Below are 18,361 nucleotides of genomic sequence, written 5' to 3'. Positions count from 1 at the left end.
TATTGGATAATAAATTATTAAAAGCATCAGTGATGGTTTCTGTTTGCCCAACAAATCAGGTATTCAGTTCTTTAGGAAGAAGGGGAAGAAGGAGAAATGAAAGTCAGTCAGAAAGAAATTAATTTTTCTCAAACCTCTATCAAATAATTTAAAAAACAATATTAATAATGTGATAATTTAACTATGTGCAGTGGTAACTGAATTTAAAGATATGTGAAAGGCAATTAATATTTATAATCTGAAATTTACTGTCCATTGTACATCCATACAAGAAACCCTTTTTTGTATATTATTCATCTGTCAAAGACACCATTGGTATGTTAAAAAAATAAAAAAGCTCAGATTAAATTTCTTTCCTCTGGGCACATTGACAGTAACTCATTCACCATCACATATATACTTGCATAAACACATTTCCTCCTTTCTCATTATGTTTTGTGATCCTTATCAGGACGACTTGCAGCACTGTTTGGACATAACTTTCAAATATTTTAAAATAACTTGATATCAGTATGGAGGCTAAAGATGCACATATCTGGTTAAGAAACTTGTCGTCACATAAATATGTACTAGGACATGCTATCTTAAATTATGTGCAGAAGACAAAGTACTGAGGTAAATCAACCCCTCCTTGATCCTTATCATGCTGAAGGTGCAGAGTTATGCGAGGTGATGTGAGGATACACCTTAGTGACTGTATTGAAACCCTTCCATTCTGCTTTTCTTGTTCCATGTTGCAATGGTGGGTTTCCTGGATTTAGTTTGGGTAACCTTTAGCAAATGCACCTGAACCATGACTGAAAGGAACAACACCTGAATTTCCATGTTATCAACGTGGAACTCTGATGGCTCCGATAGAAAAGGCTCATAGCTCCCAGCTACCCACATAGTCCCAGCTGGAGTTTTATAACTCTGCACACCTGACCACTGCAGCCACCGGCCACAGGTCCAATAACACAACTCCAAAAGTAGATGTAATCCCTGTAAGCCACAGGTGGCCTTACAGATTGGCTACCCAGATCTCCACATTTTTCCCTTCTTTCACACCCTGCCCCCCTCTCGCTCTCTTCCCCAGGCTCTTGGTGCGGTGGTAACCCTGAGCTGAAATAGGGCCTTTGGAAGGTAGAGGCAACGCGCTGCAGCCAGGACCTGTCACATTACTCTCAGCTCCACAGTGGGACCAGGTCACCTGAATGCAGTGAAGGAGGGTAGCTGAGTCTGAGTGCAAGTAGACCAAACACAGGGAAACAAGGACACTTGCAGCAGCAACTGAGTCCAGCGTGGGATTTGGAAGACACTTTTGCCTTGGAGACAAGGTAATCACAGCTGTGTGCCACTTTGTGGTTAAAAGAACTCCAGATCTTTTGTAAGACGTGGGACTCTTTTGATAAAGAGAAGTCGCAATGGACTATGACTACCCAGAATTGGATCCACTGCCATCCAAAATTGAACCAGAGTAAGTAAAGTCTTAAGATTTAAGTTGAATTCTTTCAAGTTAATGCTATTTTACTTTTAATGCTTTTAAATCTTTGCTTAAAATTAGTCTGCACTTTGTTTGATGTTTATTAGTAGTTCTTAAAACTTTCTCTGAGGGTGAACAATGTCTCTGTGAGATTCTCCTCTCATTGGTATTAGGTGACACTTGGCACACTTCTGCAGTGCTAGCGCCAGCGTCAGTGTGTGGTCTTCTTTCAGTTCTTATTATTTATCATGTCGAGGCTGTATTCTTTTCATCTTTTGAGGTTGTAGGTTGTCCTGGAAATGTCTGTGGAAGTTATTGGAAAAAAGTTAGACTTTTTAAACATTTGTCTGTATGAATATTTCACACCCAAAATGTTACCAAGTTGCACTTTATATGATACCGCTTAAAGATCCATGATGTATCCCACAGTGAAGCTTTTTCCTCTTAGCTCCTTTTGTCCAAATTGCTTTTCTATGTTGTTAAAATCCATTATGTTTTCACTGGTACGGGGTAGTTAATAAAAGAAATGATGCCTCCAGATGAACAACACGAATGAAGTATGGTTGAAGAAGCTGCCATGTTTAGCTAAAAAGCCATTTTGCTGTTGTAAAAAAATAATACTGTATTGAGTTGTAGCTAGTCTTGGGCCTCTAATATAGCTCCCTGTCAGTTTATGAAGCATAAACTGCTGCACCACTGAGAGCTGGCTATAATTTAATTTTTTCACATTGTTATAAAATAGCAAGTTAGGAATTCACAGATTGTTTAGAAAGGTAGGAAATATTGAAACATCTATTCTGGAAGCTGCCATCTTTATGCTCACAGATGATAAAGTAAGTGGTTGATGTGTGAGGCCTTCTCTGAATTGTAATTACAACCCCATGACCAGGCATTCCTGCTCTTCTAGAGCACAGGAACATGAACATAGGCATTTGTTGTTTCCCTGTCACGCCGATACCAATCCGTTTAACATGCAAATCTCTGCTGCGGGATTTCAGCTGCAGAGTTTCCAACCACAAATGGCTCTGATAGGGAAAGTGTGAAAAGGTTAATGAGGTATACTGAAGGTCAGTGCAGTGACTCAAAAGCCTTCAGTTATATTTTACTCACGTGAATGTTTTGCTCCATTTGTTTTAGAGTAATCCCTCCCTGTGACCCTACTGCTGACGACAGGCTCTATCATATATGCATCACTGTGATATCTGTAAGTCCGCAGTCTTCTTGGATTAATATGACACCACATTAAACTGTCCTGTATATTACATCCTGTTGTCAGGCGTGTAATGATGTGCCACACTGAGACATCAAGGTTTGCGTTTCTTTCGTTTCTAATTGCATTCAAGTTTTAAAAATGTACAAAAATGTTGGTTTGAAGGAAGTTTTGCGAACCCTTTGGCAATGATCCCAGGAACAAATAATCCTGTTATGTGATCACAAGCGTGATCCATATTAGAAAATTGTTTTTGCCTAATGTTTTGCTGCTTATTAAACGCTGCACTTACAGGAATAATAAAAAGAAAGCTATTTGTAGCCCACATTCTGACTAAACTGAGATATAATTTTTCAAATTTAGAAGTTGTTAAGCACTACATTACAAAACATTTGTATAATCACTGAACACAGATTTGCCATTTTAGGTTTAATGATAAGTACATTTGTGTTTTCATGATGAAGTTCCTTCATTAACTGATTATGGATGGTCTTTGTAGTCGGTCCAGACTTATAGTCTAGCTTTTTTCCCCCATTTCTGCTTTCTAAATGTGTCTCAGGTCATGACAGGTCATTGAACTTCATTCAAGCAACATTCTTGGGGAGCATTAGTCAGACGCTGGTGTTTGGCCTTTTGTATCACAGACACCCCATCATTTTTCCCTTTTTTTTTTTGCCTGATGCAGAGTGAAGCATAAGCTGCATAGTGGGCTGTAGTGAGCTATGGTGGGCTAACTGAGGTCTATTCTCCTTTTAGCTTGTTGTCATGCTGATTCTGGCAGTGTTGGCAAGGCGCATGAAGGTCGGCGACAGACAGAAAGGACTCCCAGGTTTACTCAGGTGAGCCTCACTTTACTTTATCTTACAGTTTCACAGGTGAAATTGAAAATCCAGTTTTTAGAGACGCGTCCTGTACCCTACTATTACTCTCACCCAGATTTTCAGTCTACCTGTCTACTGGCTTCCATCTATTTAACAGTGACATGAAGCTTTATGTGCAGAAGCTATAGCAGAATCTATTGTAGGGATAATTTGGCATTTGAGGTGAGTTTTAAATGTAGCAGGTGCTAATTGTGTTTATTAGCTTTGGGTAAGACCTTAAATCAATTGGAAACATGGTTTAGTTTGTTTGTCACTTTATTTATTAATTAAATCTCAAGTCAAGATGACATTCAATTATCCCACATTTCTGCTGTTCATTGGTCAGTGACTAAAACTATGGCAAAAACCTGAACTGGATTCAGGTGAGAACATTCAAGTGATCCGTTTGAAACTTTAGGTTAAAACTTTAAAAATCAAAGCCTTATTTTCATGCTACATGAATTAGAAAATTCTCTGTCTCTATCTTCTCTAACTGAGCTGTCATTTTTTAAAGTTTTCTAGTGAAAACTTAAAAATGTTCCTTTTAAGTTTCATCATTTCTCACTTGATCAGTAACTGTTTTATCCAAATGTGAGGAGGATGTCAAGTGAGCTCTAAATACCTGCTGCTTTATTCACAGTCCGGTGAACTTCCTGGACCATACGCAGCACAAGGGCTTGGCAGTGGCTGTGTTTGGAGTGCTCTTGTGCAAACTGTGGGGCCTGCTCATATCGCCAAACCCTCTCCCCTTCACAACAGACACCGCTAACAAACGTGAGGTCGTCATGATCATTCCAGCAAACAATTTTAACATTTGCTTGTCCCATAACTTTGTGAGTTATCTTAGCAGTTAAAACCAATAGGCTGACATGTCTCCATACACAAAAATAGTGTTAAATGTCTGCCTTATATAACTGGATTATTTTGCTCCTATGTTATTTTAAACTCTGGAGTTTGGTTGTAAGCTTGGCAAGAAGCTTTGTGTCTGAAATTACATAACAAAGGACAGCAGGCAGCTGGTCCCCTGCAACGTTGCACAATCCCTAAACAGTAGAGGGTTCAGCAGAGTAAGAAATGCAGCCTAAATCAACTATAGTTTCAGCAAGAGTTTTGGTCTGTGGTATGGTACAATAAGAGTTGTAGCTCCTTCAAACTTGGTCTTCTCATATTTCTGTTGTATTTGCAGAGAACTGGGTGATTCTGGGAGTCTTCTTTTACCCCGCACTATACTACCCTCTCCTGGCATGTGGCACTTTACATAATAAAGTTGGCTATGTACTCGGTAGCCTCTTGTCTTGGACACACTTTGGTATTCTGGTCTGGCAGATAATTGACTGCCCAAAAACACCAGTGGTAAGCACAGATCACTTTCATTGTCATAATTAGCTCCAGTTCATTTATAAGTGGTTTATTTTGTTACAATGAGTCTGCTCCAGGATTGAGTCACTTTCTTTGTTGTCTGTCATCTGTCTCAATATAAAGGGTCATTTCAAAAACAAAGCTGGTTTGTTCTTGTCTGGAAACACACTGACTACCAAACAAAGCTGGTCTGTAGTATCTACAAAAGATGGGATTTCAATAGATGAATATTGGGGATTTGAGATAGATCCATGGATACAAGGTTGGGATTTTTAAAAGCTTACCCAATCCCAAATCTTGTGCCACGTCCAAGTTGTTAAGGTTTTCAGACCTATGAATGCCTGTGACTCAAAACAATTAGTTCCACTGTCTGCTGGTCTTAATCAAGAGGCTTTGTCACACTTAATCACTTTAGTGTGTCTCAGTAATATGTCACATCCAGAGTACACTGTGTGTGATGGCCTTCTTTAAAAAATATATTAGTGAGGTTTTGAGCTAAATCACATAAAAACAATAGAGTAAATTACACAGAATTACATATTTAGTAAGAAAATCTATCCACGTTTAGTTCATAGCCAGCTACTTTTCAAAATACATTTCAGTTGTCAAGTTAGATACGAGATGTGCGGTCAGTGGAGGTTTCAGATGTTTGTGTGGCAGGTGAGAATTGATTTGGCCAGCGTACAGACTTTCACCACAACAAACATAAAAAGCTATTTTTGCAAAATGTATTCCCAGCGCTTAATCCCCAAACTCCCAAATCAAGTCTCTAAGTGATTTAAAATCTTTTTCTTTTTCTTTTTTACCTCTTTGCAGATACACAAACACTACTCTCTTTTCTCCAGCCTGCCCCAGATTGCTTGCTTGGCATTCCTTAGCTTTCAGTATCCCCTTCTTCTGTTCAAGGGCTTAAAGGGCACTGAAAAGAACAATGCTACAGAGGTGAGTATTGATCTGAGAGCAGTTTTTCTGACTTCATTGAGTCATTTTTGTTGAACAGCTCTTATGTCACTAATTGTTTGGGCTTCTTGCATAACATACTCGAAACAATTGTATGTATTAATAGTCTACATTTGTGTGAACCTGACCTTTAACAAAAAACTCTTACTGAGACTCACATTTCCTTTGAATCTGTGGACATGAGAAGCCTGTATAAGCTGCCTTGTAATCTACAGGCTTATTATGCTCATAAAGTCTAGGCTGAGGGGAAACGTGAAGTCCGACACGGCACATCTGTGACCTAATCATTTTAAGTAGATTTGACGTAATTGGTTTGCGTTATGTTCTTGATCGGTTTATGAAAAGGTTACCTTGTTTTTGCAATGAGGAGACACAATGCTGTGTTTATTTGATGCTAATCTTGGCATGGTGTGACAAAACTGGATGTCGGGATCGGCTGGTGTATGAGTCACATCCCCAATGTCCGGCACCATGAACCTTAATGCAAGGAGGCTTTTTTTTTCATACTTTAGCAAATACATTTACATGTAGATAGAACTTAAAGACACAGATGTCCAAAGGTGTTAAGGTACATTAAAGCCTGACTCAATAATTTATGTCTCCCCAAATTTGGTTACTTATATGATTGCTCTTCTTTTAGGATCTGAGCAGCAGCTACTATAGAGACTATGTCAAGAAAATGCTCAATAAGAAAAAGTCTACCAAAATCAGGTGAGAATTGTTGCCTCTTATCAAAAACATTGATTTGCTGTGCTGTTACATAGCCATCTCTGTGTTCCTACAGTTCGAATGTAGTGAAGTAAACAGTTTGTTTCAGCATAGCAGAGAGAGGCTCAGCAAAATAACAGCAGTGGTTTTCAAGAACTGACCATTTTAGGGATTTTAGAACAAACATGTTTTTTTTTTTTCACCGTTGTGTCCAAGTTTTAACCATCGAGCTATTGATCTGAAGTGAAGCTGAAGAATTTAGGTAGAGGTGTGTGTCATTATTCCATCCACTTTGTACAGTGTACCAGTACCACTGGCAGCAGTGGTACTGCAACAAAGAGCCCAAAGTTTTAGCCTAAGTAGAAACAGATTTAAAAAAAGAATGTGTTTAAAGTTGGTTCATTCATTCATATATATTTTGCCTTACCCCATGAGTTCCCTGAGGTTTAAAACGCTGTTTACAATTTAAATTTTTAATTTAACTTTCATTTTTTTCACCTTTCGCTTCAGCACGTCGAGCACAGACAAGCCTAAACTCCCCCAAAGAATAACCGATGCTGCGAAATCTTACATTTATACACCAGAGGATGGTAAATATATTTGTCTGGGACCTGCTTAATACCATGTCATGCACATATTAGGCGTTAAAACTGGTCAAACTCTTCTTGGAATAATTACTGAATTGGTCATTTATACAGAAGGTGGTCATGTGAAGCAACTGCATGAATACACAATGTGTGCAGTACAAATATGCTTAGATCTGATTTGGAAAAACAATATGTAATCCTGTTAACTTAATATTTCTACACCTTTACTGTTTTCATGCAGCTTTCCGTTTTCCGCTGAAGCTGGCTATATCTGGTGTTGTGTCTTTCATAACCCTGTATCAGGTAACTACCACAGCTACTATTAAACGCAATAATCCCTGTATATTTCATAAATGGTAACAAAACACACAAGGAGAGACATAATTGCATGGCTTGGTGTAGAAAGAGAGAGCAGAATCTCTCAAACTGTCTTATCCTAACTCAAGAACTTCAGCCAAGCTCCGAATATTATCATGACGTGTTTCATTTTATTTCCACATCCATAAAAGTTATTGCATGAGCATTTAAGAGTAGCTTCACTGGCTATTAATGAATGTCCTTTTTTCCCTCTTAGATGGGTCTTCTGCTGATCTCAGCAGTCGTGCCGTCTCTCCAGACTGCTCGTTTGGGAGTCAATGAAGACGTTGCAAACCTTTTAGCTGGTTTCAGAATCATGCTGTCTCCAGACAAACATGAAGTGGTTCGGATAGTGGTTTATTACATGTGGTGTGTAGAGGGTAAGTGACACAAGACAACAAGAGAAGCCATTTAGAAATATGAGAGATGCACACGTACATAACGCTATGCCCTTTATTTTTGATGCATTTATTTTGTACAATTTTACTGTTCAAGATTGACATTGTTCCACATTAAAAAACCTGAATGTCATGTGCCAATGTTTCTGCAGTGTGTTATATTTCAGCAATGACCCTGTCTGGATTGGTCAACCTGGCTATGCTCATGCGATCTATGGTTCTGCATCGGTAGGTTGTCTGTGATTGCACTTTTTCCCTTTTTTGTTGTTGTTTTGCATTGAATTTCCTTTGCATTCTGGCTACTTCATTATAATGCCATGGTTATTATAACATAATAGAGTACTAATCATGCAGACAGGGAAGCATTTAGTCTGTGTTAACTGCTGCTGCAATTGAAAATGGCTATTAAGAAGAAAAATGAAATACTGTGCCATTACCAGAAATGGCATAGCATTAAAATAAATGGATTTCTGAGTCAAGTATTGAATTGAGTATTCAGTCTATCCCTTGCTAAATTGCTTCTTCAATTTACTATGTGATTTATACAGTTGGGGCTGAACTAGTTTATGTATTCCATAGTGTCGCATTGTTTTAATTGTGTTTTACCTTCCGTAGGTCAAATCTGAAAGGGCTGTACAGAGGCGATAGCTATAATGTTTACAACTGTCAGAGAAATATCAGAGCTTCCCGGCCTGCACTCGTCTGCTGGATGGGATACACCAGCTTTACAGCAGCTCACATCTGCATTGGTACAGTTACTCTGAAAGATTGTTGTTATTTAGATTTTCTATATATTGTTTCTACTTTAAATAAAACAAGTTAGAGACAAAACTATGATGAATTTTCTGTATGTAAATCCATATTCAGGGAAGAGTTCAGCATGCCCGCTCATAGTTTTCTGTTGACTGTTCTAATTAGGGGTCAGCACAGTAGATCACTGATCATCTGTTCTTCATCTGTTCATCACAGAAATGCCCTGGATGTCTTCTCTCACCACACACATTAACTCCTTTGGCCTTTCGCTTTTCCTCTTCCTTTGCTGCTCATTTTCACAATCCTTCCCTCAGTATACTCAGTATCTCTCCACCACACACATCCACATCAACTCCCCAAACCTCTTTCACTTTTCTGTGAACTCTCCAACCTTAACTGTCCCTATGATTTGTTTTTTCCAAGTCCTGATCATCCTTTTTCACTCCAAACACAAACCTCAGCAATTTTTAACATCTTTACATCCTGTTTTTGACATAACTGTGCTCGCTACCAATTCTTATATATCCAGTTTCCAAATTCTGTTAGATATTTGTATTATTTCTGTTCATGCTCCTTAAATATTGCCTAAAAGCAATTCTTTCAATCGACCAGCTCGGGCAGAGACATATCAGAGTATTCGAGCCTTCTACAGTGGGGTGACCACTGTAGATCTGTTGGATGCTGGATAGTGTCTAAGTGCTAAGACTGTAAAGCTCTGATCTCTCCCCCGCAGGCATGATCATCCAGACCATAGTGTTCTTCCTCTGCCTTCTGATTGCAGTCTTCCTTGTTATCATACCTGTCCTCCACAGACAGAATCTGATTCTCTTTCAGGTCCTGTGGAGCATGTGGTGAGTGATATAATTCTTGGTGTCTCTCAGCTTTCAGTTTTAGCTATTTTAATGTTGTGACCTTGTAAAAAAAAATAAATAAAAAAAGATACAAACACAAGTTGTCGTAAATCCAGGCCTGAGAGTATCTGTGCAGTGGTGCTGCTAGGTTTGAAATTTGACACCTGGAGTGTTTTTCAATCGACAACATTCTCTGTGTATGTTGTACAATTTCCTGCCAGCTACAAATGTTTTTTGCGCTTTAATCACTGCTCCTTCTATGTGGGTTTCACCTTTTCAGGCCTTTCTGGCTCATGCTTCTCCTGGCTGTGTTGATTCAACACATCACCGCCAGGTTTTGCTTCATCAAAAAGACAGGAGGCACACGAGATCTGGACAACAGGTGATTTACTGCATTTTCTACCGTACATTTTCCTGTACTTACATAATTTTACTGCCTGATTTTGATTTGATGCATTCTAATTTATCTCACAGGGGTAATCTGTTCCTGCTGACATACCTGATGTTTCCTGTTAATGTTTTGATCGGGGTGATACTGGGAATCTGGCGCATGATCATCACAGCCCTGTTCAACATTGTCCACATGGGACGTATGGATATCAGTCTTCTTAACCGCAATGTGGAGGTTTTTGACCCAGGTGAGCGAGATAACTGACGTGTATGCAGGTTAGAATCAGTATAGTGTCCATTTCTGTAATAGTGAACATGCTGTCATTATTAGAAGGATTGTAGCTTAGCTAAAAAACACTTTCTTCATCAATTATTGGCACTTTTTAGCATCCATCTATTGCTTAGAGAGGGCTAATAAATATTTAATAGTTCCCATTTTTTTCTCTTTGGACTCAGAAACAGGACGTTAACATATTAATAGGTAATAGCAACATGCTTTTATGTTTGTGAAAGCATTGTGGAAGCAATTTTCTATGAGAAAAAGCACTTCTTCTGATCCCACTTAGAGGTTAGAAATTTGCATCCTGCCCACTTTATCCTCCTGCCAGCTCACTGCAGCTCATATGATATCTGTATTCTGTGCAGGGCAGGGACTCTAATTGCATGGAAATGTCTGCAGATTTGCTGTCAGAAAAAGCAGGTGGTTAAAAAAGAGAGAAAAAAAGTGTGATTGTATGGTCATTATGTGTGATTGCCTCAAAGCCAACATGGGGCGCAGTCCTGTGTGTTTATTGCTTTTGCCCAGTCAGAATGATTCACCCCTCCCTACGTCTGCCTGCAGCCTACCGCTGCTATGCTCATTATCTGAAGATCGAGGTGAGCCAGTCTCACCCTGTGATGAAGGCCTTCTGTGGGATGCTGCTGCAGTCTGTGGGCCAGGACACCAAAGCTGGACAGAGGTCACGAGATGCTGAAGAAGGTCTGTAGCACAAAACTCAATCCACACCACAGACTGTTCTCCATGTGTGGACAAAAAAAGCACATTGTGGTGTTTTTTGGGTTTTTTTAATGGCACAGAAGAGTGACCACTGCACACAGGTAGTCTTTGTTAATAGGATCAGCTCATTGTTTCAGTTGTTTCATGACATTAAGACATTTTCTCCAGATTATTCTTAAAGCTCAAAATCAGCTTAATACCTGTATTAAAAGTGCTGTAGCATCTTTAATTTCTCTGGGGTGTTTAGAATTTAATAGCAGGTCACTGTAACACATAATCAGATCATCTCACTTTGCTGCACGTACAGTGAAAATGAAGGCAGCTCTGATTTAATATGCTAAGAGCAAATTGAGTCTCAGAGCAGAATAGCTTGGAGTCCGGCTGCCTGTCCTAATCATATTAGTAATAAACGAATAAACTGTCGTTATGACTCTGCATCCTGTAATATAGGTGCTATATTGTATCTTTTATATTAACAACTTGCGTTAATCCAAAGTGTGAACGGGTGCTTTAGGGTGGACCGCAGATCTGCAGCAACGCCACTGACACACAAAGGAAGAGACTGATGGTCGCTAACATATCATGACAGCAGGACATGCATTACACTGACAAATTAACAAGAAAATCCGCCAGGATTCAGCGGTTGTTGTGGAATTTAGACACAGCTGAGTCCAATTAGAAACGTGCCATGGAGATGTTGCTTGTTTGCATCTAGAAAACAATGTATTATCGGGAATAATCTATTGTATTACAGTGATTACTTCTCCAGTAGCTGATTACACAGATGAGCTACGCTAATTGCCTGTTACATATTCATTCAGCCCAAGGGGCTTTGGCTTTCAGCGTGTTAATGGAAAGCCCAGTATGCTCCCACCATGCTTAGAGGATTAAAATATGATTGCTTTCTATTATTACTCTATCTGCTGAATATAGGGTGTCTTTTGGGAGGCCCACAAATCACCCTTTTCCAATTTCAGTTTAAAATAGAAAAAGGGTTATCCTTAGATGTCATTACATAGGACTTATAGATGTCATACCTTTTGGTGCAATCATGATGTCTGAATGTCCTCAGGGATCCAGCTCGTCCAGCAGGATAAGAAGCAGAATAAAGTGTCCATTGCCAAGAGAGCCCGCAGGCACTGGCAGCTCCTCTACACCCTGGTCAACAACCCCTCCCTTGTGGGCACCAGGAAGCACTTCCAGCGTCAGACCACAGACAGCTTTCTGAATGGAAGCCTGAACCGCAGCACCAGGGAGGAGAGCAAAAAGGAGGCTACGACCAAGGAGGCAGAAGCCGCTGCCAGCAACTAATCAAGAATGCGATACTGATTATGTACTGGCTGCAGAGTCTCGTCCGGTTTGGGTCTGCATTTGTACTATTTGTCTGCATTTGGTGAAATACATGCATTATAGCTCAGTGCCTAGTGTAAAGATATTCACCAAGTCTTTCCTAAACGTCTGGAGATTCGGAGTCCCTCCTGTGCTTTTCATGTTCTCCTGTCTGTGAGGACCTCAGTCTCCAGTCTGATGGGAATGCTTGTGTGGCACTGATCACCTAGTAAACACACTTAAAAAAATAATTTTCTAAACATGTATGTGCTTATTTTGGGATAGAACTCATTTGCACTAATAGCCTTTAATCATGTATTATTTTCATCATTCAATGCAGATAATGTAAAATGATGGTCATCCAACTAAAAACATGGATGCACAAGCCAATGAATCATCTCTTTGAATGGGAGTTCATATATAGAGTGACAGAGAAGGGCAGAAATACAGAACATCTGACTATTTATGAATATAAATAATGAACCATTGTCATACTGTGGCCAATAAATTCTCTTTTCCCCCCATCTTTAGGCTACACGCATTGTGTGACTGATATTAACCTGTGGAATAAACTGTATATTTATTCTGTTTTAATTTGTAGACTTTTAAGTCAAAAACATCTTACTGTTTCCAGTATTTCCAGTTCTTGTCAAATAAACATCTTCTTGTTTCAAATGTTCCGTGATATTTCACCATTTGTCTGCGCATTTAAGCCTGCCAACGTTTAAATGAAAATATACACATCCGATTGTTTTTTTCCCTGATAACTGTGAAAATAAAATGAAAAATACAGTTTTCTCCTGTTTTTTTTTAATCACTCTGATGGGAAATTTTGTTAAGCTATTGCTCAACTAATATATGCATGAGTGCACTTGCAACGGGAAAGGGGCTTTTGAAAAGGAAACTGACCCTCAAACTAACCGGAAGCCGAACAGCTGCGGTAGCAGAAATAAGACCACCGGTCTCAGCATGTCTTCATGGGAATTTCCATAGATGTAAGTGCTCGTAAAACTCAGGATGAACCCTGTATACTATAAATGAAGCCTAGACACTGTAGGCTTTAGTCCTCCTCTGTACATTGCTGTACTCTGTAGGAGTCCTTGCTGCAAGAAAAATTGTTGAAACGTAATTCTAAGACTCTGGTAACTGCTTAAGTGTTTTGATAAACATTCCCCTATTAACATTTCACATTTTTATATAAGATATTAATTTAAATCCACTTGTGTAGTGTGATAATTTTCTGCCGAAAGAAGAGACCTGAACTGAACCATAAACGAAAAATATAGACAAAGGGAGGCTTTGTGACTGATCGGAGCTCCAAAACGCAGCAGTGTTCAGGCTTCTCTGTTTTTAATCCCCTCTTTTTTAAAGAAAAGAAAAAAAGCCATGCCATAATTATCCCTTTCCAAAAAAGGAAGGAGAATATCTTACATTTTTAAAGAAAAAATGATTATTTTTCGTAATCGAAATAATCATTTAGAACATAATTATTCGAAATGATATGGGGATTCTTTGTTTGTTTGCTTGCTTTTGTTGTTGTTTTAAAAAATCGGAATGATAGTTAAATCCAGAAATATCCACCAATTTGTATAGTTTCACATGTTTTATTAATTCCACTTACATAAAATTATATCAAAAAATCTTAAAAGGTCACGTTTTTTTGTTTTGTTTTACAACATAGTTCACAAAAAATCTCACTTTACATATCAAATTACAAGACAGTGAAGCCGACAGACGCTCACTGCGCCCAATTGTTAGGACTTCATTGGAAAATTGATTTAAAAAAAAAAAAGAAAAGAAAGAAAATTCACGTGGCTTTACATCACAAGTAGACAGTCACATCTAAAAGTCCTATATAGACTACACTATTAGAAAACCGCACAAGGAGTGACATGCCATGGACACGTTCACCGTAAAAAGCGAGAGTACAGCAAGCACCCGTCGATTAAGAGGTTAAAGTCGCACATTTTTAAAGCCTTACGTTACACGTGGAACAACATGTTGGTGGTAAATAACCTGGAATTTCCCGTCAAGCACATCGTCACCTCTGAAAGCTCAGTTTCCCGTTTTTGGACGCACAGGACAGCGCGCAGTGCGCCGCTGTGCGCGCTGTCAGGTGCAACAGCGCCAAGCGCAAATATCATTTCATCAAACACATTAATCCCAATCTTTCTCTAGTTTCGTGGACAAGTCGAGTGGAGCCAGAGTGCCGACACCTGAGAAGATGTTAAATGGCCGTTATGAGATTTTAACAGCCTTGCACAGACACACGCGGCTCAGTGAGAGAATCTTGTCCCTGATGTCAGTTTATTTACAATGACTTCATAGAAAATCGTGGTTTTTGCTTGTTTAAAACGCAGCGAAACGGTGGGTAAAATTTTGTGCAATTCTTTTCTCCTTTTTTTTTGCTGCCTCGAATTACGCGCATCTCTCCAAGTCTCGCCTTCGCGAAATTTGCTCCCATATGCCCGTTCGCGTACGTCCCACAGATGGGGTAAACGTTGGTGCTTTCCCGTCGGTTTTGAGGTCTGATAAAAGATATAAATCTGTGCTCGGTTTGTAAACGTGAGTTACTCGTTTTAACCTTACGGAAACTACAAATGTCACATGAATTCATTCACAATCGCGGTGATTGAAGGAGTATTGAGGTAAAAAAGTTAATGATCCCTTCTTTTTAAAGACAAAAATCACACGGCATCGTTTTTTTCACGTGAAGTAATGATGTGTGTGTTACCTGCTTGAATATAGGCTACTTGAAAGCAAAATATTTTACAATATACTCGCAGACGTCAGCGGAGCTCAGCGGCTTGGCTGCTTGTAGTTGCCGTTGATTTCCTCGGAGATGTTGACGGCCTCTGCTCCCAGCGGTAACCTGTCACTGTACTCCGAGCCAACTTCAAACTCCTCCTGGTTGGTCTTGGATGATGATCCGGGGATGGACTCGGTCACCACGCTCCCCTCAGCCTCTTCCTCTCCTTCTCGTTCCTCTCCGTCAACCTCCCCCTCCCCCTCGCCTAACTCGCTGGTTTTCTCTGACTCCACGAAAGATGGCCTGTGATCAAAATCTTTTGTCATTTGCTTCTCCATCTGATCTGGATTCTGAGCTTTCATGATCAGCTTGTAGGTTTTTCCTTGATATTTGTATAGCAAATGACAGCAGGTGGCTCCCAGCAAGGGGACAGTGGCCAGACCCAATAGGAAAATGCTGACAACCACAATTATGAGCAGGGAGGGGATCTTCTTTCTAGTTGTGAAGACTACTTGGACTTGGCAGTCCTTCCCCCCATAGGTGAGACAAAGTGTGTAATTGGTGCCAGGCTGTAAATTATGGAAGCGGTAGGAATTAATTCCCTCCTCTATATTGGACCACTGAACCATGGAGTGTCCGTTTCCTGTATTTACACAGAGGTAGAGCATGTCCAGAGTGGTCTTGCTAGATGAGGACTGGTACAGACCCAAAGGTTCCTTATTCACTGTTTCCTGGTTTTCAGTTTGACTTAGATGAAGATTAGATTTGCTTTTGGCAAGCTGCAGTGGATTCAGCTGCACTTTGGCCTCCGTCTCTGACACTTCTAATGCAATAACACCAAAGTCAAAGGTGTACTGCTTCAGGTCTTCCAGGCTCATGTTGAAGGCATGGTTGGAGATGTATTCACTGCTTTCTCTAACACCGCACTTGCCTGTGAATGTGTGTGTCTTAGGAACAACACCGGTCTGCTCTGTTTCATCATGTTTGTCTTTTGACGTTTCGGGACTTTCCTTTGTCTTCTCATCAAGCTTTGTCCAGTTGACCACATTATTTTTGGAGGGCTTGGGGTCTGCAGGCTTTTTACCAGACGGACGGCTCTTGTCCACTGTTGAATCGATGACTGTGTTGCTGGCTTCCTTTTGGGTGCCTGCCAGAGCCACTTTAACGCTGCTCTCTGCTTTACCCAACTCGTTCACCGCAAAGCAGCTGTAATTCCCATCTTCCTTTTTACTCACACGGGGGATGATGAGAGTTCCATTTCTAAAAACAAGAAATCGATTGCTGGTTGTTTTATCATTAATTGGCACATCGTTTATTTCTCCAGTGGAGGGCAAGGGGAAAAGATAATTTTGATTTCCTGCAGTCACCTCCCAGGTGATCTGTGGCTTGGGGCTTCCTTTTGTCTCACAATTTAAGATCACCATAATACCTTCATACAGATCTGTGTTTTCTATGTTTGGCTGATATGTTATAGTGACAGCAGGGGGCTCACAGTCCAGTTTAGGAACGCTTGAAACCATCGTACCCTTCAGATGTTCAGGGGCCTCGCACACAATTGAATTTGGCTCGGGGACAGAAATTTTAGTTGTCGTGATCCAGTCCCTCAGCCACTGCAGGCGGCAGGAGCAACTGAAGGGATTGCTAAAGATCTGCAGGTGAGACATAGCGGTGAGGGCGCTGAAAGTCCCCTCGACAATGGTGGTAAACCTGTTGTTGTTAATTCGAAGCGACCTCAGGTCTTTGAGCGTGGAAAAGGCATCCTTTGGGAGGTTCACCATTTCATTGTTGTTCATTTTGAGAAGCTGCAGGGCTGTGAGACCGCGCAGATCTTCCCATGGAAAGTTCACAATTTTGTTGTGGCTGATGTCAAAGTTGCGTAGCTGAACCAAAGGGGCCAAGGTGCCTCTTTCTATGGTGACTATTTCATTGTGGGCGAGCCACAGAGAGGTGGCCTGAGTGATATTAACAAAGCTTTTGCTTTTCAGGATTTGGATTTTATTGGCAGAAAGGCTCACGGTGGTAACATTGGAAGGGAGACCAACAGGGACCTCCAGCAGGTCTTTGTAAGCACAGTCAGCAAACTGATGGGAAAATTTATCCTGGCAGCTGCACTGCTCTGGACAGGTCTGCACAATGCCAGTCATAACAGTCCACAAGGCAAGGAGCTGTAAGAACCTTCTTGCCATTTTCTGCACCTGCAAGCATCAATTAGCAGACATTAGCTACGATCAGACATTTATAAGAGCATTAACCATTATCCATTAGAGCAATCACACCGACGGAAATGTACTGCGGATGCTTTTTTATCTCATATAGATTAAAATGTGTTTCTCTGAATGCCTTAAAAACAGTTTCCTTTTGCTTTCTTCGCTACACAGAACAACAATGTTTGCCGAACAAGCGCACATATGCACATAAGTTGTGTGTCATATTTGATTTCAGATGCCCTCCTCTGAGCGCGTCTGCACAGGCAGGTCCGGGTAAACTGGCGCTGTCCGTGGTGATGAAACGGGCTCTCGTTAATGGTTTTTCTTTTAGTTATTCGAGAAGGTTTCACTCCCAAAAGCACTTAATGCTCAAATCAGAATTTTCCCGATCAATTTGCGGATTATTAAAGCTTTTGCATTCGTGCACAAACGCCTTTGTGACACAGACACCGAATTAATCCGCGGGTTAATTTCTAGACATTTTTGTATTTGTTTTAAAGTTTTGATCCGGATGCTGCTCCGTCTCTCTCTAATTTCATGCAGTAACTCCCGCATTAGCTTATTTTTCAGTCATCTTACCTGTCCAATGTTAACTTCAATTCCCGTGTCTTATAAATCACCCTCGGAGTTTACAGTCCACTTGAAACAAGTTTAATGTTTGAGAAAAGTCGAGTCCTCGGAGGTTTCGGATCCTTTCACATGCTTTGTGCAGACCTGAGCGCAGATGAAGGACGGTGGAGGGATCATTTTTCTCCCGGTGAGTCGCTGTTGCGGTCCGACGGCGCTTTTTTCTTCCTCTCCGGCGAGTGTGGGAGCCTCTGCGCGTCCCCGCCGCTGCGGCGCGAGAAAATGAACGTGAACGCGCAGCCTCTCCCAGCCCCTCTCCGTGTCTATTAAAGATACAGAAGCTGCTCTTGGAGGGGTCCTCCGCCCTCCAAGAAAATCCATAATTTAGGATCCGATGTTTAATTTATTACTCCGACCTAAGCCCATCTTTGACCTCATTCGCTTCACCTTCAACCCTTTGTCTTTAACTAAAGGACACAGGTAAACACAAAAGTAACAGTTTGCACACGAAGTGAAATATTTAAAGTGTTCGTGTGATTAGGAAAAAACTGCAAAGGCACTTATATTATCTAATATTATCTTTAATAACAATAACAAATAAGGCTGGAGAGAAGGTG

At 40.4% G+C, this 18,361-nt stretch overlaps 2 protein-coding genes across 2 annotated transcripts; one reads left to right on the top strand and one right to left on the bottom strand.

The window, feature by feature from the left end:
* Positions 1–1,054: 1,054 nt before the first annotated feature.
* On the top strand, positions 1,055–13,013 carry stra6 (signaling receptor and transporter of retinol STRA6). The gene is made up of 17 exons (XM_084933496.1): positions 1,055–1,456; positions 2,600–2,666; positions 3,429–3,511; positions 4,173–4,306; positions 4,719–4,885; positions 5,708–5,833; positions 6,492–6,562; positions 7,070–7,149; positions 7,388–7,449; positions 7,721–7,883; positions 8,054–8,129; positions 8,517–8,650; positions 9,388–9,505; positions 9,786–9,887; positions 9,980–10,143; positions 10,737–10,874; positions 11,965–13,013. Exons 1-17 carry the CDS (start codon positions 1,404–1,406, stop codon positions 12,201–12,203), a joined length of 1,977 nt encoding a protein of 658 aa, XP_084789622.1. The 5' UTR covers positions 1,055–1,403; the 3' UTR covers positions 12,204–13,013.
* A 792-nt stretch (positions 13,014–13,805) lies between these two features.
* Positions 13,806–18,030, bottom strand: islr2 (immunoglobulin superfamily containing leucine-rich repeat 2). The gene is made up of 2 exons (XM_084933495.1): positions 17,757–18,030; positions 13,806–17,165 (listed from the first exon to the last, which is right to left on the bottom strand). Exon 2 carries the CDS (start codon positions 17,154–17,156, stop codon positions 15,021–15,023), a length of 2,136 nt encoding a protein of 711 aa, XP_084789621.1. The 5' UTR covers positions 17,157–17,165; positions 17,757–18,030; the 3' UTR covers positions 13,806–15,020.
* Between the last annotated feature and the right edge of the window lie 331 nt (positions 18,031–18,361).

The sequence above is a fragment of the Perissodus microlepis genome, chromosome 7 (assembly GCF_051167445.1).
Source record: "Perissodus microlepis isolate ML-2025 ecotype Zambia chromosome 7, ASM5116744v1, whole genome shotgun sequence".
NCBI classification, from domain to species: Eukaryota; Metazoa; Chordata; class Actinopteri; order Cichliformes; family Cichlidae; genus Perissodus; species Perissodus microlepis.
This window is presented reverse-complemented; position numbering and strand designations above follow the sequence as displayed.